The 25857-nt window shown below is 43.1% G+C and overlaps 1 protein-coding gene across 1 annotated transcript; it reads right to left on the reverse strand.

Annotated features, from left to right (window-relative positions):
• Window positions 1–9911: 9911 nt before the first annotated feature.
• Window positions 9912–25106, reverse strand: LOC143989304 (sterile alpha motif domain-containing protein 12-like). Its single transcript, XM_077489388.1, has 5 exons — window positions 24894–25106; window positions 14582–14710; window positions 13619–13769; window positions 12674–12814; window positions 9912–10452 (listed from the first exon to the last, which is right to left on the reverse strand). Exons 2-5 carry the CDS (start codon window positions 14597–14599, stop codon window positions 10448–10450), a joined length of 315 nt encoding a protein of 104 aa, XP_077345514.1. The 5' UTR covers window positions 14600–14710; window positions 24894–25106; the 3' UTR covers window positions 9912–10447.
• Between the last annotated feature and the right edge of the window lie 751 nt (window positions 25107–25857).

Below are 25857 nucleotides of genomic sequence, written 5' to 3' on the forward strand. Positions count from 1 at the left end.
CCAACTACTTTATTAAAGTACGGCTCAAGGCAAAACCTATTCTTAGTGTTGGATGGAGTGGAGAAGGATTAGAACCCCCGTCAGTCTTTATTGCTGTCTGTGTCCCCCATAACGGAGATTCGTCCTCTCTGTTTATCCTGTTCTATTCTATGGTATTCTATTCTATGGTGTTCTATTCTATGGCATTCTATTCTTTTTTAATACATTGTATTCTATTTCATGATATGTTATTCTAATATATGGTATGTTATTATATACTGTGGTTCTATTCTATGGCGTTCTATTATATTCTATGGCATTCTATTCTGTTTTATATGTTATTATATTCTATTCTAATTTGTGGCGTTGTGTTCTATGTTATCATATAATATTCTAGTCTATTATATTATATTCAATTGCATTCTATTTTATTATATGGTATTCTATTCTATGGTATTCTATTTTATTGTATGATATTCTATGGTGTTCTATTATATTCTATTCTATGGCATGCTATTCTCTTTTTTATTATATGGTATTCTATTCCATGGTATTCTATTATTTTATATGGTATTCTATGACATTCTATTCAATTTTATTATATGATATTCTATTCTATGGTGTTCTATTATATTCTATGGTATTCTATTCTATGATTTATTTTATTATATGGCATTATTTTCTTTGGTATTCTATTCTATGGTGTTCTATTTCATTATATGGTATTCTATTCTATTCTATGGTATTTTAGTCTATGATATTCTATTTTAGTATATGCTATTCTCTTCTTTGCAATTCTAGTCTATTTTATGGTATTCAATTTCTTCAATTCTATTTTATTCTTTTCTATTCTATTCTCTTTTTATAATCTATTTAAGCTTTGTTGAAATTCGTTACTATTGTGATTGTTTATTCTATTCTATTTTTCAATTTTATTTCTTTCTATTCTTTTTTATTGTATTCTATTTAATTTTTTTATTTTATTCTATTCTTTTATATTCTATTCTATTTTTTTTCTATTCTTTGCCATTCTATTTCTTTCTGTTCTATTTCATTATAATCCATTATTTTTTTTTATCTATTTTTATTCTACTCTATGGTATTCTATTTCTTTATATTCTATTTGTTTTCATTTCTATTTTTATTAGTTTTTTTTCTATTCTGTGCTATTCTATTTCATTCTAGTCTATGCTATTGTAGTCTATTATATTCTATGCTATTATATTCTATTTTACTATATGGTATTCTATTCTCTGGTATTCTATTTTATTTTTCAATTCTATTCTGTTCCTTTCTATTCTATTTTTATAATCTATTTTAGATTCATTGATTTGCGTTACTATTGTGATTCGGAAATTATGATTGTGTATTCTATTCTAATTTTCAATTCTATTTCTGTCTATTCTATGCTATTCTATTTTATTTTTTAATTCTATTCTTTTATATTCTTTTCTATCCTATTCTGTTCTATTTTGTTTTCATTTCTATTTTTTCAATTCTTTTCCATTCTATTTCATTATAATCAATCCTATTCAATTTTTTTTCTATTTTAATAGTTTATATGCTATTCTATTTATTTATATTATATTTGTTTCTATTCTATTTTTCTTTTCTTTTTTTTCTATTCTGGGCTATTCTATTCCATTTCATTACATTTCTCTGTATTTTATTGTGTTTCTCTTTATTCTATTCCTTTCCATTCTATTCAATTCTATTCCATTGTTTTCTATTCTGTTAAGCAGCCTAAGTAGGAATCATCATCTTATTTTATGTTTACACCTCACTGTATTTTTTGAAAAATTGTTTCCATTTTGAATTCAAATTTGGAGAATTCGTTATTTTATTTCTTTATGGATTCATTCAAATTTGTTACTATTGTGATTTGGGAACGCCCACACACTATACTACCAAAAGTATTGGGACGCCTGCCTTTACATGCACATGAACTTTAATGGCATCCCAGTCTTAGTCCGTAGGGTTTAATATTTAGTTGGCCCGCCCTTTACAGCTATAACAGCTTCAACTCTTCTGGGAAGGCCGTCCACAAGGTTTAGGAGTGTGTCTATGGGAATGTGTGACCATTCTTCCAGAAGCGCATTTGTGAGGTCAGGCACTGATGTTGGATGAGAAGGCCCGGCGTGCAGTCTCCATTCTAATTCATCCTAAAGGTGTTCTATCGGGTTGAGATCAGGACTCTGTTCAGGCCAGTCAAGCTCCTCCACCCAAAACTCACTCATCCGTGTCTTTATGGACCTTGCTTTGTGCACTGGTCCAAACCACTTGATGGAGGGGGGGGGGGGATTAAGGTGTGGGGTTGTTTTTCAGGGGTTGGGCTTGGACCCCTTAGTTTTCTCGAGGAATGCAAAGTGTTCTCTGATTGCATAAGGTGGAGAGGTGGGGCAGTGATGTCACAATCTTCACCTCCTCCAATCAGAGAGTGCTTTGCATTTATTGCTAAGGTGGAAAGTGTCCTCTGAATGGCGCCTATGCCCGAGCGAGCGACCTCTTGTGTTCATCAAATAGCAGGGCTGCTGTTCGGCACAAGACCTAGAAACTAGTGCAGATCACTGTAGTAGCAGTGTAGTAGCTTCTAGAGCAGGCGTGTCAAACTGACGGACCTACAGCTGTTGCAAAACTACAAGTCCCATCATGCCTCTGCCTGTGGGAGTCATGCTTGTAACTGTCAGCCTTGCAATGCCTCATGGGACTTGTAGTTTTGCACTAGCTGCAAGGCACATACATACTGTCTAGGTTCACACTTTGTGCAAAATGACAGAGACATTATTTAAAAAAATTTATAAAAATTATTTACTTTTCATTCAATTTATTTAACATTTTTTCCCCTTTTTTAAACATTCTTTCATTGTTTTTTCAGTTTTCACCCTTTTTTTTATTTTAATTTCCCTTTTTTAAAAACATTTTATTCCCTTTTTTTAACATTATTTCCCTTATAACATTCTTTCCCTTTTTTCTTATTTTTTTTTTTTTTTTTTACTTTTTTAACATTTTTTTCCCCTTTTTTTTTTCTTACCCTTTTTTTAATATCTTGTCCCTTTTTTATTTTTTTTTTTCATTTTATTTTTAAATTTTTTCACTTTTTTAACATTTTTTCCCCTTTTTTTTTCTTCCCCCCTTTTTTTAACAATTTATTCCTTTTCTTTAAAATTTACCCTTTTTTAACATTCTTTCCTTTTTTTTTTCACTTTTTTTCTTTTCTTTTTTTAAACACTTTTTCCCCCTTTTCTTTCTTTTTTTATTTATTTTTTATTTTTTCCCATTTTTTGACATTTTATTCTTTTTTTTTTTATCCTTTCCCTTTTTTCCCTTATTTAATTTTTGTTAAAAAAAATTTCCCTTTTTTTTTATTTTTTTCCCCTATTTTTTAACATTTTATTCTCTTTTTGTACAATTCTTTCCCTTTTTTAATTTTTTTTCCCTTTTTATTTTTCCTTTTTTTCCCCCTTTTTTTTCTTTTTCTTTTTTTCCCTTTTTTAACATTTTATTCCCTTTTTAAAAAAAATTCTTATCCTTTTTTAACATTCTGTCTCTTTTTTTTCCCCCTTTTTATTTTTCTTTTTTTTTTTCCCCTTTTTTTTCACTTTTTTAACATTTTTACCCTTTTTTAACATTTTATTCCCTTTCTTTAAAATTCTTACCTTTTTTTTAACACTTTTTCCCCTTCTTTTTTTTTTTTTCTTTTTTTCCCCCTTTTTTTTAACATTTTTTCTTTTTTTTTAAATTCTTTCCCTCTTTTAACATTCTTTCACTTTTTTCCCTTTTTTTTTTTTTCCATTTTTTTCCCCGTTTTTTTTTCCTTATTTTTTTTTTAACATTTTATTCCCTTTTTTTTTTTTTTTTTACAATTCTTTCCCTTTTTTAAAAAATGTTTGCCTTTTTATTTTTCCTTTCTTTTTTTACATACTGTCATCAGAGTCTTCCAGTTTCACTAGACGCTGGACTATTGGATCAATAAATTATATTTTCATTGTCTTTTTTTTGTTTTGTTTTTTCATTTTCATTGTCAGGGATGATTACTGTTATAAGCAATAGTTTCAGCTGGCATCAATGGCTTTAATTCATGACAGCTTGCTTACTATTGTGATACTGTGATTGGCTACAGCTAATCACATGGTACAGAGTGTTTTAATTGGCCCAGGTAACATGTGATAGCTATGGGCCAATCCCAGCATCACATAGCAAGCAAGCTGTCACGAATGGCTTCCATTCATGACAGCATGCTTGCTATTGTGATGCTGTGATTGGCTACAGCTAATGGTACAGGGTGCTGTGATTGGCCTAGGTACCATGTGATAGCTGGGGGCGGATCACAGCATCACAATAGTAAGCAAGCTGTCATGAACGGAAGCCATTCATGATGGCTTGCTTACTATTGTGAGTTGTGATTGGCTACAAATAATCACATGGTACAGGGGGCTGTGATTGTCCCTCAGCTATTGCATGGTACCTGGGCCAATCACAGCATCGCAATAGTAAGCAAGCTGTCATGAATGGCTTTCATTCATGACAGCTTGCTTACTATTGTGATGTTGTGATTGGCTACAGCTAATCACATGGTACGGCAGAGGCACCATGTGATAGCTGTGGGCGGTTCACAGCCACACAATAGTAAGCAAGCTGTCATGAACGGAAGCCATTCATGACAGCCTGCTTACTATTGTGAGTTGAGATTGGCTACAGATAATCACATGGTACAGGGGGCTGTGATTGGCCCACAGCTATTGCATGGTACCTGGGCCAATCACAACATCACAATAGTAAGCAAGCTGTCATTAATGGCTTTCATACATGACAGCTTGCTTACTATTGTGAGTTGTGATTGGCTACAGCTAATCACATGGTACAGGGGGCTGTGATTGGCCTAGGTACCATGTGATAGCTATGGGCGGATCACAGCACCACAATAGTAAGCAAGCTGCCATGAATGGAAGCCATTCATGACAGTTTTGCTCACATGTAATCATGTGATCGCTATGATTGGTCAAAGCGATCACATGATACCCCGGCCACTCAATGATATCCCGGCAGCTCACAGCAGCTGGGTACCGAGTGCCGTGATCTGCTGTGTCCGCTGGACAAAGAGGCCATGGCATTGCCCTTGTACCAGTACGTCGCTCAGCCTGTAGTTGCCGCCCACTCGCAGTACATGCACCGGGGTCCTGGCGGTCAATGGTTAAAGGGATCGCGTTTCCGATTGTCGGCGATGGAATTGGTCAAATCAGTGCAACTGTGACTTTGCGGTGCCGCGCCCATTTGCAAGAAAGGGTTCCTGCGCTATTTTCATTGGGGCACGAAGTGGCACAGATGTCAGCCAAGTTGCCCCTGGAGTCACACTGACCTGCGGCTTTGAAGTGGCGCATCTTCAAGTAAAGTCGCACGGTTTCAAAGTGGAATTCAGTGTGACCGGGGGGGATTGCTCATAGTGATCACTTCTTCTGATGGGATTCAATACAATGGAATGTCTCTGAAACAATGTCGTCGTCCCCCCCCCCCCCAGCCAGGACCTAGAACCTCCCATGGGGGGGGATACGATGAGAACCAAGAACACGGCTTCCATTTTTACCACAAAGCTGATAGTTTATTGAATGTATCTCTGATGTTTACAGACACGAATCCTTCCCTTATGTACACTGAATACCATATCGGTCTCTTCTTGGGTCAGAGCGACGCGTTTCATATGCTGGATCCATAGTGCTCTGTCAACGCGTTTCGTCCATGTCTGTTTTATTCTCGAATTGTTCTTTTTTTCCGGTGAAACAAATAATTGGAAACATTGAAGGACTTTATTATCCCCAAAGAAAAACCTTCTTCTTCTTCTAGACAATTTCTGGAGTGTTCTGTGAGGGGAAGGGGTCACCTGGCACCAGAGGTGGCACATCCGGTATAATACATACAATGTATATGGAAAGGGTTTTCACCAAAAAGGGTATAAAGGTGGGGGGGGGGGACTGACTTGTTATTGGATGCCCACCCCAGCCCCAGCTTTGACACCACTTATCTGTACTGTGTATTCGCTGCACCTCTTTCACACCGCTCATGGTGACCTGCAAGGCTATGGATTCTTCTTCACCCTACGCCTACCTACCACCTACATACCTCTGAGCAGTTATACTGCAAACTGCAGATTGGGCTAGCACCAGGCTCTGTACCCCCCTCCTACCTATCTACACACGCTAGGTTGTTATATACTGCATATTAGACCGGTAGCATACTCTTCACCCTACATCTACCTACTGTACCTACCCCCTATATTCTTCTGGGCAGTTATATACTACAGATTGGACTGGCATCAGTCCGGTCTCTCCTGGGGAGATATACACTGCCCACTGGTCTGGCACCAGACACTGCACTCCTCCGGGCAGTCATATACTAAAATTGGACCGGAACCAGACTATCGTACCCTCCTGGGCAGTTATATACTGTATTGGACTGGTACCAGACTCTACATCCTTCTGGTCATTTACATCATGCAGTTTGGACTGGCACCAGTCTGGTCTCTCCGGGGAGATATACACTGCCCATTAGACTGGCACCAGACTCTACATCCTTCTGGGCAGTTACATACTGCAGATTGGACTGGTACCAGTCTGGTCTTTCCGGGGAAACATACACTACCCATTGGACTGGCACCAGACTCTACACTCCTCTGGGCAGTCAAATAGTAAAATCAGACTGGTACCAGACTATCGTACCTTCCTCCTGGGCAGTTGTATATTTTATATTGGAGTGGCACCAGACTCTGCACTCTTCTGGGCAGTCATATACTAATATTGGACCAGAAACCAGATTATCGTACCTTTCCTGGGCATTTATATTTTGGATTGGGCTAGTACCAGACTCTACACCCTTCTGGGTAGTTACATACTGCAGATTGGACTGGTACCAGTCTGGTTTCTCCGGGGAAATATACACTGCCCATTGGACTGGCACCAGACTCTGTTCTCTTCTGAGCAGTCATATACTAAATTTGGACTGGAAACCAGACTATCGTACCCTCCTGGGCAGTTATATACTGGACTGGACTGGTACCAGACTCTACACCCTTCTGGGCAGTTACATACTGCAGATTGAACTGGTACCAGTCTGGTCTCTCTGGGGAAAACTGCATTACCCATTGGACTGGCACCAGACTCTACACCCTTCTGGGCAGCTACATACCGCAGATTGGACTGGTACCAGTCTGGTCTCTCCGGGGAAATATACACTACCCATCAGACTGGCACTAGACTCTGCACTCCTCTGGGCAGTCAAATAGTAAAATCAGACTGGAACCAGACTATCGTACCTTCCTGGGCAGTTGTATATTTTATATTGGAGTGGCACCAGACTCTGCACTCTTCTGGGCAGTCATATACTAAAATTGGACCAGAAACCAGATTATCGTACCTTTCCTGGGCAGTTATATACTGGATTGGGCTAGTACCAGACTCTACAGTCTTCTGGGCAGTTGCATACTGCAGATTGGACTGGTACCGGTCTGGTCTCTCCGGGGAAATATACACTGCCCATTGGACTGGCACCAGACTCTGTACTCTTCTGGGCAGTCATATACTAAAATTGGACCGGAAACCAGACTATCATACCTTCTTTGACAGTTATATACTGGATTGGACTGGTACCAGACTCTACACCCTTCTGAGCAGTTATATACTACAGATTAGACTGCTACCAGTCTGGTCTCTCTGGGGGAGATATACACTGCCCATTGGACTGGCACCAGACCCTGCACTCTTCTGGACAGTTATATACTGTATAATGGAGTGGCACCAGACTCTGCACTCTTCTGGGCAGTCATATACTAAAATTGGACCAGAACCAGACATTCCTGGGAAGTTACTGTATATACTGGATTGCATTGGCACCAGACTCCAAACCCTTCTGGGAATTTATATACTGCAGATTAGACTGGTTTCAGACTCTATGCCCTACATCTGCCTACCACCTACACACCTCTGGGCTGTATACTGTATATTGGACTGGTACCAGATTCTACATTCTTCTGGGCAGTTATATAGTGTATATTGTTCACAATATTGTACACATGCCTACCATCTACTCACCTCTAGGGAGTTATCTACTGTATAATGGACTGGCACCAAACTTCATATAGCACCTACCTACCACCTCTATTCTTCTGGGCAGTTGTATACTGTAGATTGGACTGGCACCAGACTCTGCACCCTTCTGGGTAGTTGCAGACAGGACTGGTACCAGACTTTGCACTCTACAACTACCTACAACCTACACTCCTCTAGGAAATGATATACTGTTTATTGGACTGGCACCAGATTCTTCGCCCTATACCTACATACCACCTCTATTGGACTGAACTGGCACCAGACTGGTCTCTCCTGGGGAGATATACAGTGGTGTGAAAAAGTGTTTGCCCCCTTCCTCATTTCCTGTTCCTTTGCATGTTTGTCACACTTAAGTGTTTCGGAACATCAAACCAATTTAAACAATAGTCAAGGACAACACAAGTAAACACAAAATGCAATTTGTAAATGAAGGTGTTTATTATTAAAGGTGAAAAAAAATCCAAACCATCATGGCCCTGTGTGAAAAAGTGATTGCCCCCCTTGTTAAAACATACTATAACTGTGGTTGTCCACACCTGAGTTCAATTTCTCTAGCCACACCCAGGCCTGATTATTGCCACACCTGTTCACAATCAAGGCATCACTTAAATAGGAGCTGCTTGACACAGTAAGGTCCACCAGAAGATCCTTAAAAGCTACACATCATGCCGAGACCCAAAGAAATTCAGGAACAATTGAGAAAGAAAGTAATTGAGATCTATCAGTCTGGAAAGGGTTATAAAGCCATTTCCAAAGCTTTGGGAATCCAGCGAACCACAGTGAGAGCCATTATCCACAAATGGCGAAGACATGGAACAGTGGTGAACCTTCCCAGGAGTGTCCGGCCGCCCAAAATTACCCCAAGAGCGCAGCGACGACTCATCCAAGAGGTCACAAAAGACCTCACAACAACGTCCAAGGAACTACAGGCCTCACTTGCCTCAGTTAAGGTCAGCGTTCATGCCTCCACCATCAGGAAAAGACTGGGCAAAAATGGCCTGCATGGCAGAGTTCCATGGAGAAAACCACTGCTGAGCAAAAAGAACATCAAAGCTCGTCTCAATTTCTCCACAACACATCTTGATGATCCCCAAGACTTTTGGGACAACATTCTGTGGACCGATGAGACAAAAGTGGAACTCTTTGGAAGGTGTGTGTCCAAGTATATCTGGCGTAGAAGGAACACTGCATTTCATAAAAAGAACATTATACCAACAGTAAAATATGGTGGTGGTAGTGTGATAGTCTGGGGCTGTTTTGCTGCTTCAGGACCTGGAAGACTTGCCGTGATAAAAGGAACTATGAATTCTGCTGTCTACCAAGAGATCCTGAAGGAGAATGTCCGACCATCTGTTCGTGTACTCAAGCTGAAACGAACTTGGGTTCTGCAGCAGGACAATGATCCTAAACACACCAGCAAGTCCACCACCGAATGGCTGAAGAAAAACAAAATGAAGACTTTGGAGTGGCCTAGCCAAAGTCCTGACCTGAATCCTATTGAGATGTTGTGGTATGACCTTAAAAAGGCCGTTCATGCTCGAAAACCCTCTAATGTAACTGAATTAGGACAATTCTGCAAAGATGAGTGGGCCAAAATTCCTCCAGGACGCTGTAAAAGCCTCATTGCACGTTATTGCAAACGCTTGGTTGCAGTTGTTGCTGCTAAGGGTGGCCCAACCAGTTATTAGGTTTAGGGGGCAATCACCTTTTCACACAGGGCCATGATGGTTTGGATTTTTTTTCACCTTTAATAATAAACACCTTCATTTACAAATTGCATTTTGTGTTTACTTGTGTTGTCCTTGACTATTGTTTAAATTGGTTTGATGTTCCGAAACACTTAAGTGTGACAAACATGCAAAGGAACAGGAAATGAGGAAGGGGGCAAACACTTTTTCACACCACTGTACAGTGCCCATTGGACTGGCATGAGACTGGATCTTTCTTGGGAGATATACACCGTAGATAGGATTGGCACCAGACTATACACCCTTCTAGGAAGTTATATACTGCAGACAGGACTGGCACCCTACTCCGCAACCCACACCTACCTACCACCTACACCTCTAGGGAGTAATATACTTCATATTAGACTGGCCCCAGACTCTGTACCTTTCTCAGGAGATATACACTGTATATTTCACTCTACACCTACCTACCACCTACACTCCTCTAGGGAGTTATACACTGTAGATTGGACTTGTAACAGGCTCTGCCCCCTTCTGGGCAGTTATATACTGTATATTGGAGTGGCACCAGACTCTGATCAGGGTTTTGGCGTCAGTAGGATCTCCTCATCTAACACTTTGTAACATAAACACTTGTATTGTTTCAGCCGATTCAGCGATGTGATTGGTCAGATCCTCCCAGCTTCATTCTGTAATGACAAATGGAGAAATATTCCCATTATTCCCATTATAAAGATGTACAGGAGCTCAGATCCTATAGATTATGTACAGTATATCAGATATGTAGGTCTCACCCAGCCTCAGTCATCCTCATTTTTGGACATGCTAGTTATACTCATTCTCAGTCACATCCGTCCTAGGCCATCCTCAATCTTCAACACCCTTAGTCACGCCCATCCTCGTTCACCCTCAACGTTTGACACCCTTTAGTCGCACTTTTCTTCAGTCACACCCAGCCTCGGTCATCCTTAACCTAGGACACCCTCAGTCACACTGATTCTCGTCATCTGCAAATATGGACACCCTCAGCCACACCCACCCTTGGTCATCCTTAACCTCGGACACCCTCAATTACACCCGCTCTTACTCATCCTCAACCTTGGACAGCCTCAGTCACACACACCCTCAGTCATTCACAACCCTGGACACCCTTAGTCACACCCATACTTGATCATCCTCAATCTTGGACACCCTCAGTCACATCCACCCTCAGGCATCCTCAACCTCGGACACCCTCAGTGACACCCACCCTTGGTCATCTTCAACCTTGGACACCCTCAGTCACGTCCGTCCTCAGTTATCCTCAACATTGCACACTCACAGTCACACCCATCCTTGGTCATTCTCAACTTTGGACACCTTCAGTCACACTCGACCTTGGTCATCCTCAAACTTGGACACCTTCAGTCACACCGACCCTTGGTCATCCTCAACCTTAAACACCTTCAGTGATACCCACCCTCGGTCACCTTCAACCTCAGACACCCTCACTCACACCCTCTCAGTCACACCCATCCTTGGTCATTCTCAACTTTGCACACCTTCAGTCACACTCGACCTTGGTCATCCTCAAACTTGGACACCTTCAGTCACACCCATCCTCAATCATCCTCAACCTTGGACACCCTCAGTTACACCCACCCTTGGTCATCTTCAACCTTGGACACCCTCAGTCACGCCCGTCCTCGGTTATCCTAAACTTTGCACACTCTCAGTCACACCCATCCTTGGTCATTCTCAACTTTGGATACCTTCAGTCACACTCAGCCTCTGTCATCCTCAACCTTGGACACCTTCAGTCACACCTACCCTTGGTCATCCTCAACCTCGGACACCCTCACTCACACCCATCCTCGTCATCTTCAACCTTGTACACCCTCTGTCACACCCATCCTCGGTCATCCTCAACCTTGGACACCCTTATTTACACCCTCAGTCACACTCACTCTCGGTCCTCCTTAACCTTCAGCACCCCCAGTCACACCTACCCTTGGTCATCCTCAATTACATCCACCCTTGGTCATCCTCAACCTTGGGCACCCTTAGTCACACCCATCCTCAATTATCCACAACCTAGGACACCCTCAGTCACACCCATTCTCGGTCATCCTCAACCTTGGACACCCTCAGTCACACTCACTCTCAGTCACATTGATTCTCGGCCATCCTCAAACATGGACACCCTCAGTCACACCCACCCTTGGTCATCCTCAACCTTGGACACCCTCAATTACACCCACTCTTACTCATCCTCAACCTTGGACAGCCTCAGTCACACACACCCTCAGTCATTCACAACCCTGGACACCCTCAGTCACACCCACCCTTGGTCATCTTCAACCTTGTACACCCTCAGTCACACCCGTCCTCAGTTATCCTCAACTTTGCACACTCTCAGTCACACCCATCCTTGGTCATTCTCAACTTTGGACACCTTCAGTCACAATGGACCTTGGTCATCCTTAACCTTGGACACCTTCAGTCACACCCACCCTCGGTCATCTTCAACCTCAGACACCCTCACTCACACCCATCCTCATCATCTTCAACCTTGGACACCCTCAGTCACAACCATCCTTGGTCATCCTCAACCTTGGACACCCTTAATTACACCCTGAGTCACACTCACTCTTGATTCTCCTTAACCTTCAGCACCCCCAGTCACACCTACCCTTGGTCATCCTCAATTACATCCACCCTCGGTTATCCTCAACCTTGGGCACCCTTAGTCACACCCATCCTCAATTATCCACAACCTAGGACACCCTCAGTCACACCCATTCTCGGTTATCCTCAACCTTAGACACCCTCTGTCACACTCACTCATCCTTAACTTTCGGAACCCTCAGTCACATCCAGCATCCTCAACCGTGGATACCGTCAGTCGCGGCCACCCTCATTCATCTTTACCTTCAGTGATGAGCAGCAGTTGCTGTAATTCTTGCTGCAGTCTCAGCTCTAGGACCTCCACCAATATCACCCTACGCATACTCTCCTGATGAACCCCCATCCGCTGCAGCAGGTTATCGGAGAGCCTAAGCAGAGCTCGACCTGGAGGGAGGAGACAGACAGGGTCACCTTACTTTATTGCATCTCGAACCATCAACCAACCTGTTAGGGTACTTCTAACCATTTGACATCTAATGTACCTGACTTGGCACACTGGGTCATCAGAGAAATAGCCAGTCACGTGGCTCCAACTTAATACCTAAAGCATGAAGACATGGTGAAGACATTCAGTTGTGCTTCAATAAAATATGACAATGTGGAAGATACTGACCCAAGTGTCTTCAACCATGGCCTAGCCACTGGTGGCTGTCACGATGGTTGCACCACTTTAGAGACTTCTGACCTCTCTGGATTTTACAGCATAGAAGGAACAGTAAATGGTGTGATGACATAAACAAGTCTTTTCAAACCTTTCACGGAGGAACCCTTCAATTAATTTTCAGGTCTAGGTGAATCACTTCATTGAATGTCAGTCGGAAGAATGTCCCTTACATTGGTGAACAGTGGGAAGAATGCTATTTACAATGGTGGTCAGTGGGAAGAATGTCTCCTACGTTGGTGGTCAGTGGAGAAGAATGTTCCTTACATTGGTGATCAGTGGGAAGAATGTCCTTTACTTTGGTGATCAGTGCGAAAAATGTACCTTACATTGGTGGTCAGGGGGAAGAATGTTCCTTACATTGGTTATCATTGATAAGAATGCCCCCTACATTGGTTGGTCAGTGGGAAAAAAATCCCCTTACAATGTTGGTCTGTAGGAAGAATGACCTTCCTTTCCTGGGACCCCTTTCTTGCCCCCATCAGGGGGATATGAGCCAGGGTGTAGTAGGTAACAGGACAGCTTACCTGAGATTTGATGAGTGTAAGCTGCCTGGAGGAGCCCAGCGCTGTTCTGTAGGGGTCCATACTGGAGCCAGGAGCACACGTCCTGCACTGTCCAATCACTAACTGGCTTCTCCCAGATGATCTCGTCGTCGGACCCTTCTGAGTCTGAATCCTAAAGAAGAATGAGACACTTTAATATTACTATGCTTCTGTCACCTTTCTCTACATCTTATGTGAGCAGCATAGAGACTTTGCCAGTTATAGGTGAGTTCTGGGGTCTTATGCCCTGTACACACGGTCGGACATTCCAACGACAAAATCCGTTTTGTCCGGATTTTGGCTCAAACTTGTCTTGCATACACAGGGTCGCACAAAGTTGTCGGAAAATCTGATCATTCAGAATGCGGTGACGTACAACACATACGATGGGACTATAAAGAGGGCAGTAGCCAATAGCTTTCGTCTTGTAATTTATTCTGAGCATGCGTGGCACTTTGTCCGTTGGAATTGTCTACACACAATTGGAATTTAAACGATCGGATCTTGTCGTCGTAAAATTGTAGATCCTGCTCTCAAACTTTGTGTGTTGGAAATTCCGATGGAAAAAGTCAGATGGAGCCCACACACGATCGGATTTTCCGACAACAAGATTCAATCGCACATTTTCCGTTGGAAAGTCCGACCGTGTGTACAGGGCATTAGTCGCTTCTTGGCCCAATATGTCATGGGAGCTCCAGCAATGAGGTCTCCCTAACACAGCTCTTAACCTTTGATCCTGCCCACTTTGGAGTGTTGCCACCCATCTTTATGCTGCAGGTTCCATCAAGTTGCACCTTCATCAGGGGTGAATAACCTTCATCAGGGGTGAATGATAACATTCATCAGGGGTGAATGAAACCCTGCACAGGGGGTTTTGACGCCATGTTGTCATGGCAAGATAAGCATGACACCACTGCAGTCTGGATAAGGAATAACACATATTACCTTCAAGCGTTCCGCCATGGATCCCTGCTGTATATTCCTTCGCCTCCTGGACTACCGGGCCTGTCACGAGCTTCATCCAAGCTTCCTTATTCTCCTCTCCGGTATGGAGCCAATGGAGTATAAATATGTCTGCCATGTAAACACAGTACATGAGTATAATAAACAAGACACTAGGTGTTGCATTCACTTCATTATATTTAGAGATTCCTGCACTCTGGTTTCCACGGTCTGATTAACTCTTTCATTCAAGTATGGATACATACCTGATTCCTGTCCATTGAATGTGTATGATTTCCTTGGGAACAGGCAAGAAATAAGCCTTGGGAACAGACAGGGTATGCCCCTTGGGAACAGACAGGGTATACCCCTTGGGAACAGACAGGGTATACTCTTTAGGAACAGACAGGGTATACCCCTTGGGAACAGACAGGGTATACCCCTTGGGGATAGTTAAGGTATAACAATTGGAGACAGTCAGGGTATGGCCTTTAGGGGATAGTCGGGGGAAAAAACATTGGGGACCAGCAGAGAATAACTATTGGAGACAGGCAGAGTATAGTCCTTGTGGATAGTCATGGTAAAGCTCTTAAGGACAGCCAGGGTATGGTCCTTGGGGACAGCCAGGGTATAGCTCTTGGGGACAGTCAAGTTATAGCCATTAGAGACTGTCAGGGTATAGCTCTTGGAGACAGGCAGGGTAAATCTCTTGGGGACAGTCAGGGTATAGTCCTTGGGGACAGTAAAGGAAAAGTCCTTAGGGACAGTCAGGGTATAGTCCTTGAGGACAGTATGGGTAAAGTCCTTGGGTACACAATAAGAAAGAAAGCACATCCGTAAGTTAGAGGGAAACAGAAAATGAAAGGGATACTTGCTAAGTATCCCTAGGTCGGACTTTTTAGGCATACGAAACAATAGCGAAGTGTAGAAAAAATAACAATGTTTATTGAGAAAATACAATACATGAATAGAGCATTCAAAGGTTAAACATCATGTATAATGATACAGAGTATACAGTGAGCCCTTGTGCATCAACGCGTTTCACCGTTAGGCTTTTTCAGGACACAATCAAGGTTTCAAAGATAGCAGAGGAAAGAATGAATCTCACTGTCTTGCAGGAGAATGAACCTCGTACGTAAATATTCAGAAGGTATGGATATTAAATAATATGCTCCCAAGAGGGGGTTAGTTCCTGTGGTTAGTATACAGGTGATTGGAGACAGCCAAATCTGCTAATATAGGTAGATCACGGATAATAACCAAATGGTTCCCAAACAGGGGTGAAGCACTGCCATAAAGGGTAATCCAGGGCCGGTAGCCACATTGAAGGGTGCTGGAGCAGCAAAGCCAAGCTGCCTTAATGGCTAACCCACATGGAGTCCTGCACCTAGACTGGTAGTATAGTCCCTGTAGGGTCATTTCTGAACTGGACAGATATTGGATAGACCCTGGGAGACAGCCTTCCACTAATCACCCTTGGGTATAGTCAGGGTATAATCCTTGGGGACAGTAAGGAAAAAATCCTTGGGTACAGTCATAATATAGCCTTTGGAGATAGTCAGGTGCATAACCATTGGGGACAGTCATGGTATAGTCCTTGGGGACAGTAAGGGAAAAGTCCTTTGGGGACAGTCAAAATCTAGCCTTCGGAGACAGTCAGGGTAAAACCATTGGTGACCGGCAGGGTATATCCCTTAGGGACAGGTAGGGAATAGTCTTTTGGGGCATCAGGGTGTGGGCCTCACAGATAGTCATTGTCAACCTTATGGGGGCTCTCAGAGTGGATACAGCAGTGTTAGTACAGGAAGAGGTATTTCCTGCAGAGCAATAAATATGGATGATACAGAGGACACAGGCTGGGGCACGTTCTGCTCCACCACTCCCAGCATTCTTCCCACTGTCTGCGCGGCTCTAATTATATGTAATACACAGTAGAAAAGTGGTCCCAAACACGCAACATTGTACCAATATCTAACCCTCAACCACACAACACTGCACCAACATCTGATCTCCACACAACACTGCACCGACATCTGATCTCCAACCGCACAATGCTGCACCAACAGCTGATCTCCAACCACACAACACTGCACCAACATCTGATCTCCAACCACACAACACTGCACCAACATCTGATCTCCAACCACACAACGCTGCACCAACATCTGATCTCCAACCACACAACACCACACCACCATTTGATCTCCAACCACACAACACTGCACCGGCATCTGATCTCCAACCATACCACACATTACCAACATCTGATCTCCAACACTTCACCAACATCTGACCACACAACACTGCACCAACATCTGATCTCCAGCCACACAACTACAGCAACATCTGATCTCCAACCACATAACTACAGCAACATCTGATCCCCAACCACACAACACTGCACCAACATCTGATCTCCAACCACACAACACTACACCAACATCTGATCCCCAACCACACAACACTGCACATACATCTGATCTCCAACCATACAACACTGCACAAACATCTGATACCCAACCATACAACAGTTCACCAACATGTGACCCCCAACCACACAACACTACACCAACATCTGATCTCCAACCACACAACACTACACCAACATCTGATCTCCAACCACACAATACTGCACCAACATCTGATCTCCAACCACACAATACTACACCTACATCAGATCTCCAACCACACAACACTGCGCCAACATCTGGTCCCCAACCATACAACACTTCACCAACATCTGACCACACAACACTGTACCAACATCTGACCCCCAACCACACAATGCTGCACCAACATCTGATCTCCAACCACACAACACTGCACCAACATCTGATCCCCAACCACACAACACTGCACCAACATCTGATCCCCAACCACACAACACTGAACCAACATCTGATCCCCAACCACACAACACTGCACCAACATCTGATCCCCAACCACACAACACTGCACCAACATCTGATCCCCAACCACACAACACTATACCAACATCTGATCCCCAACCACACAGCACTATACCAACATCTGATCCCCAACCACACAACACTGCACCAACATCTGATCCCCAACCACACAACACTGCACCAACATCTGATCCCCAACCACACAACACTATACCAACATCTGATCCCCAACCACACAGCACTATACCAACATCTGATCCCCAACCTCACAACACTGCACCAAACATCTGATCCCCAACCACACAAAACTATACCAACATATGATCCCCAACCACACACACCACCATACCACACATTACAAACATCTGATCTCCAACACTTCACCAACATCTGACCACACAACGCTATACCAACATCTGATCTCCAACCACATAACTACACCGACATCTGATCCCCAACCCCACAACACTACATCAACATCTGGTCTCTAACCACACAATACTGCACCAACATCTGATCCCCAACCACACAGCACTATACCAACATCTGATCCCCAACCACACAGCACTATACCAACATCTGATCCCCAACCACACAACACTATACCAACATCTGATCCCCAACCACACAACACTACACCAACATCTGATCCCCAACCACACAACACTACACCAACATCTGATCCCCAACCACACAACACTATACCAACATCTGATCCCCAACCACACAACACTGCACCAACATCTGATCCCCAACCACACAACACTGCACCAACATCTGATCCCCAACCACACAACACTATACCAACATCTGATCCCCAACCACACAGCACTATACCAACATCTGATCCTCAACCACACAACACTGCACCAACATCTGACCCCCAACCTCACAACACTGCACCAAACATCTGATCCCCAACCACACAAAACTATACCAACATCTGATCTCCAACACTTCACCAACATCTGACCACACAACGCTATACCAACATCTGATCTCCAACCACATAACTACACCAACATCTGATCCCCAACCCCACAACACTACATCAACATCTGGTCTCTAACCACACAATACTGCACCAACATCTGATCTTCAACCACACAACACTACTCCAACATCTGATCTCCAACCACACAACACTGCACGAACATCTGATCCCCAACCACACAACACTGCACCAACATCTGATCCCCAACCACACAACACTATACCAACATCTGATCCTCAACCACACAACACTGCACCAACATCTGACCCCCAACCTCACAACACTGCACCAAACATCTGATCCCCAACCACACAAAACTATACCAACATATGATCCCCAACCACACACACCACCATAGCACACATTACAAACATCTGATCTCCAACACTTCACCAACATCTGACCACACAACGCTATACCAACATCTGATCTCCAACCACATAACTACACCGACATCTGATCCCCAACCCCACAACACTACATCAACATCTGGTCTCTAACCACACAATACTGCACCAACATCTGATCTTCAACCACACAACACTACTCCAACATCTGATCTCCAACCACACAACACTGCACGAACATCTGATCCCCAACCACACAACACTGCACCAACATCTGATTTCCAACCACACAACACTGCACCAACATCTGATCCCGAACGACACTACACCAACATCTGATCCCCAACCACACAACACTGCACCTACATCTGATCTCCAACCACACAACACTGCACCAACATCTGATCTCCAACCATACAACACTGCACAAACATCTGATACCCAACCATACAACACTTCACCAACATCTGACCACACAACACTGCACCAACATGTGACCCCCCAACCACACAACACTGCACCAACATCTGATCTCCAACCACACAACGCTACACCAGAATCTGATCCCCAACCCCACAACACTGAAGCCAACATCTGATCTCCAACCACACAACACTACACCAACATCTGATCCCCAACCCCACAACACTGCACCAACATCTGATCTCCAACCCCAACCGCACAACACTACACCAACATCTGATCTCCAACCACACAATACTGCACCAACATCTGATCTCCAACCACACAATACTACATCTACATCAGATCTCCAACCACACAACACTGCGCCAACATCTGATCCCCAACCATACCACACTTCACCAACATCTGACCACACAACACTGCACCAACATCTGACCCCCAACCACACAACACTGCACCAACATCTGATCCCCAACTACACAACACTGCACCAACATCTGACCTCCAACCACACAACACTATACCAACATCTGATCCCCAACCACACAACACTATACCAACATCTGATCCCCAACCACACAACACTATACCAACATCTGATCCCCAACCACACAACACTGCACCAACATCTGATCCCCAACCACATAACACTATACCAACATCTGATCCCCAACCACACAACACTGCACCAACATCTGACTCCAACCTCACAACACTGCACCAACATATGATCCCCAACCACACAACACTACTCCAACATCTATTCTCCAACCACACAACACTGCACCAACATTTTGGTGTCCGTTTATGAAGCAGTGAACAGCGGTGATCCCGATGATCGGCACTCATCACAGTCCATAAATGGTTTATGAAACAGAGATACAGTAAAGCGGGGGAGAAGTGTTTGAACATGTTCTCCCACCGATGATCTCCGCACACAGAGAATCCTCATTGACTGACACAGAAACGGCCAGTTTATGAAGCTGCGATCTCAGTACTTCACTGGCGATCTGTGTCAGAATTCACACTCCCCGATTCACCAGCTCAGAGGTGGAGAATCGGGGAGTGAAGAGAGAATGCCGTGGGATCTGAGGGGGAGAGAGAAACATTATTAACTTCCTTATACCTCGTTCAGATCCCCCAAGACAGTATATATATATATATATATATATATATATATATATATATAAATATATAATATGTGTGTATCAGGGGGCTGTCCTCCACTGTTTGAAGCGTTTTTAAATAACTTCACTCCTCTAAAAGAGAAGCGATCTACAAAGATCTCCTCTGTGAATGCCTGAGAATGAAGCAGGGAAATTTTTTCACTGCTTCATAAACGGACACCTTGATCGGCAACCAGTGGCGTAACTAAAACCTTCAGGGCCCCGATGCATGAAACCACGAAGGGCCCCCCTGAACCCCAGCCAGGGCCCTTCCCTCCGAGTCCGGCGGTGGAACTCCAGGGCGTGGTCACGGGTATGACCTTTGTGAGCCCTGTAGTTCCACCACTGGCATCAGCAGTTTTTTTTTAATTTTTAGGTGCCCCATTGGGGGACTGTCCCTAGGCAGGATGGGGTCCCCGCCCCCAGAAGAGATGAGGTCCTTTTCTCCAGGGCAGATGAAGTTACTGCCCCCAGGTGAGAAGTGGTCCCTGTCCCCAGGAGAGATGGGGGTCCCTGTCCCCACGTGAGAAGGGTCCCCTGTCCCTGTGGGAGATGGAGGGGGTATGTAATGGTGTGTGGGGGATGGGGTCCTCTCACTCAGCATGACCAAGCTGTAGGCCGTGCACACATCCATGTTGGCCTGGGTTCCATCCAGTGTGCTGGACGGGCGATCAGCATATCTCCCAGAAAGACCTTTCATCATCTGTGTATGACGGGAGTGGAGGGGGGCTGGCGGATAAGCCTGCAGTGTCCTCCGGGGGGCTCTCATAGGGCTGCAGTGCATCTGTGTGCTTAAAGTTTGTTTACCCGGGAGAAGTATGCAGTGCAGTGTGGGCTGGACTCGGGGGGGGGGGATTCTGGCTGGGGAGAACAAACATCGGACTGAGCGGCAATGCATGGAGCAGGAGAGGGGTACTCTGAGGAGCCGGCCGAGGACACAGGTCATCTGGGGAATGCACAACTAAAGAGCAGCAAGTGCGATAGTCGAGCATGGAGCTCTGCTAGTCACCCTCCACCTCCAGCCACCTGTGTGCATGGTGCACTGGTACCCCTAGCTGCCTATGCTGCTGCATGGGCCCCCTGCATCACAGGGCCCAGTTGCGGTCGCGACTGCTGCACCCCCTATAGTTACGCCCCTGTCGGCAACCACACAACACTACACGAACATCTGATCCCCAACCACACAACACTACACCAACATCTGATCCCCAACCACACAACACTACACCAACATCTGATCCCCAACCACACAACACTACACCAACATCTGATCCCCAACCACACAACACTACACCAACATCTGATCCCCAACCACACAACACTACACCAACATCTGATCCCCAACCACACAACACTATACCAACATCTCATCCCCAACCACACAACACTGCACCTACATCTGATCCACAACCACACAACACTACACCAACATCTGATCCCCAACCACACAACACTATACCAACATCTGATCCCCAACCACACAACACTGCACCAACATCTGATCCCCAACCACACAACACTACACCAACATCTGATCCCCAACCACACAACACTACACCAACATTTGATCCCCAACCACACAACACTATACCAACATCTGATCCCCAACCACACAACACTATACCAACATCTGATCCCCAACCACGCAGCACTATACCAACATCTGATCCCCAACCACACAACACTGCACCAACATCTGATCCCCAACCACACAACACTACACCAACATCTGATCCCCAACCACACAACACGGCCTTTAGTAAATCAGCCCCAGTGGGTAGACAGTGTATTCCAGCATAGGTGACATCTCCACCCTTCCAGCAATAATTACGTGATTGGACTTTGTCCCTTGTCTTATCTCAGACTGTTCATATGTCTATCCCACATCCTAGAAGCACCTCTGAGGTCTCTGTAGTGTAATGAGCTGATAGTGTTACATTGTGACATATTGTTAGCAAGACATTTACAATGATTCACACTGTATACACCCATTATAATGACCTTTATTACATGATTAACCATAAGGGCTTTCCGAAGACGTCAGAGTTTTTGTTAGGCCTTCAAACTCTGAGCTCTGATCAAAACATAACCTAAGCTACTTTATAGGATTTAAGTGACAGAGAGATACATATATTATATGAGGGATGTAGATACCTTGTATGAAATGAGGAATGGCAATACTTTGTATGATGTGAGAGGATGATGAAGATACTTTGCATGTTATGAGAAGATGGAGATACTTTGTATGATATGAAGGATGGAGATGCTTTGCATGATATGAGTTATGGAGATACTTTGTATGAAATGAGGGATGGAGTGACTTTTCTATGATATAAGAGATGGAGAATCTTTGTATTATATGACGGATGGAGATACTTTGTATGATATGGGGATAGAGAAGCTTTGTATGATATGGGGGATGGAGAATTTTTTTATATGAGAGGATAGAGATACTTTGTATGTTATGAGGGGTGGAAATACATTGTGTTATAAGAGGTATGGAGATACTTTTTATGATATGAGGGATGGAGTGACTTTGTATGATATGAGGGATGGAGATACTTTGTATGATATGAGGGATGGAGATACTTTGTATGATATGAAGGATGGAGATACTTTGTATGATATGAGGGATGGAGATACTTTGTATGATATGAGGGATGGAGATACTTTGTATGATATGAGGGATGGAGATACTTTGTATGATATGAGGGATGGAGATACTTTGTATGATATGAAGGATGGAGATACTTTGTATGATATGAAGGATGGAGATACTTTGTATGATATGAGGGATGGAGATACTTTGTATGATATGAAGGATGAAGATACTTTGTATGATATGAAGGATGGAGATACTTTGTATGATATGAAGGATGGAGATACTTTGTATGATATGGGGATGGAGATACTTTGTATGATATGAGGGATGGAGTGACTTTGTATGATATGAGGGATGGAGATACTTTGTATGATATGAGGGATGGAGATACTTTGTATGATATGAGGGATGGAGATACTTTGTATGATATGAGGGATGGAGATACTTTGTATGATATGGGGATGGAGATACTTTGTATGATATGAGGGATAGGGATACTTTGTATGATATGGGGATGGAGATACTTTGTATGATATGGGGATGGAGATACTTTGTATGATATGAGGGATAGGGATACTTTGTATGATATGGGGATGGAGATACTTTGTATGATATGAGGGATGGAGATACTTTGTATGATATGAGGGATGGAGATACTTTGTATGATATGAAGGATGGAGATACTTTGTATGATATGAAGGATGGAGATACTTTGTATGATATGAAGGATGGAGATACTTTGTATGATATGAAGGACTGAGATACTTTGTATGATATGAAGGATGGAGATACTTTGTATGATATGAAGGATGGAGATACTTTGTATGATATGAGGGATGGAGATACTTTGTATGATATGAGGGATGGAGATACTTTGTATGATATGAAGGATGGAGATACTTTGTATGATATGAAGGATGGAGATACTTTGTATGATATGAGGGATGGAGATACTTTGTATGATATAAAGGATGGAGATACTTTGTATGATATGAAGGATGGATATACTTTGTATGATATGAAAGATGGAGATACTTTGTATGATATGAAGGATGGAGATACTTTGTATGATATGAAGGATGGAGATACTTTGTATGATATGAAGGATGGAGATACTTTGTATGATATGAAGGATGGAGATACTTTGTATGATATGAAGGATGGAGATACTTTGTATGATATGAAGGATGGAGATACTTTGTATGATATGAAGGATGGAGATACTTTGTATGATATGAAGGATGGAGATACTTTGTATGATATGAAGGATGGAGTGACTTTGTATGATATGGGGATGGAGATACTTTGTATGATATGAAGGATGGAGATACTTTGTATGATATGAGGGATGGAGATACTTTGTATGATATGAAGGATGGAGATACTTTGTATGATATGAAGGATGGAGTGACTTTGTATGATATGAGGGATGGAGATACTTTGTATGATATGAAGGATGGAGATACTTTGTATGATATGAAGGATGAAGATACTTTGTATGATATGAGGGTGGATATACTTTGTATGATATGAGGGAATGCAGATACATTCTATGATATATATTCCATGTCTGCATCTGTTTTTTTTTTTTTTTTTTTTTTTTTACGAGAACAAGTATTTTATAAAAGCGGTAGTACATTATATAGAAGCTCCAATTCCTAATAGTGACATTCTGAGCCATGACCACCTGCAAGTTTTACAAAGTATTCTTATTTTTAATAAAAGTAAATGGATACAGTTGTGGAATACACGTTACATATTTTAGGATTCTCTGACTTGGAGGATTTTGCTCTTTGTACCCGGCATTGTATAGCAATGTGCGCTCCACGACTAATTATCTCCATACTTGGTATCAGGACACGTTGTCTTACCTGCAGTTTCTGGCACCATGCGACATTCCCAGGCGATGGGGCGGAGGAGGTCGTGGACTGGAAGACAGATTTCCCGTCACCCTTCCCTGTGTGCTCTTTTAATAGCAATACGGTGGCTGCTTGCCCGCAGAGCTTGCACTCTGTCCAGTGAGGTGACAGCAGGGATTGCACTCGGTGTGTACAGGACTCTGTCCTCACCTGGAGGCCCCGCCTCTCCCCTGACATTCCTGGGCTGGCTGTGGGATGGGACAGGAGAATTATTACAGAGCCTGGGGCTGCAGTCTGCCTCTGAATACCGGAAATCATACAGACACAGCGTACCCACTACCTGACAGGACTTGTACACCTTCCCCATCTGCTTCCAGGCTAATCCCAGGGTGCACATGGCAGTACTACTTCCAGAAGATTCCACCTGGCAGCAATCGCAGCACCCTGGGAGCACAGACGGCCAGAGAAATAAGAGATATTGGTCAGATTAAAAAAAAAATTCTCTGAAGGGGATTGTTAGAAACATTACATCGGTCATACACGGAACAACCAATCAGTTACAAAGTTAAAACAAAGACACTATTGTCCAAATTACAGAAAACATTCAAGCTGACCATTTTGTGCCATCAGCTTCTGATCTGACTCTTCTGATACAATCAATACATTGTACAATTTATGAACTGATTCTTCCAATACAATCAATACTTTGTACAATTTATGATCTGATTCTTCTGATACAATCAATGCATTGTTCAATTAAGTATATTATTTTGCAGATACAATAAATACATTGTACAATTTCTGATCTGATTCTTTTGAAATGATCAATACAATTTATGATTTATTACATGATTCCTCCAATACAGTCAATATATTGTACAATTTATTATCTGATTCTTCCAATGTACAATTAATTATATTATTTTTTAGATACAATCAATACATTGTACAATTTCTGATCTGATTCCTCTGAAAT

This window comes from Lithobates pipiens, unplaced genomic scaffold (assembly GCF_037356315.1).
Source record: "Lithobates pipiens isolate NorthernLeopardFrog02 unplaced genomic scaffold, aLitPip1_a1.2 Scaffold_18, whole genome shotgun sequence".
NCBI classification, from domain to species: Eukaryota; Metazoa; Chordata; class Amphibia; order Anura; family Ranidae; genus Lithobates; species Lithobates pipiens.

What these genes read in the sequence shown, in the direction of transcription:
- LOC143989304 (XM_077489388.1), bottom strand. An exon ending in TTACACTCATCAAATCTCAG is followed by an intron (nt 12,815 to 13,618) that starts GTAAGCTGTCCT and finishes TCCTCCCTCCAG; the next exon opens with GTCGAGCTCTGCTTAGGCTC.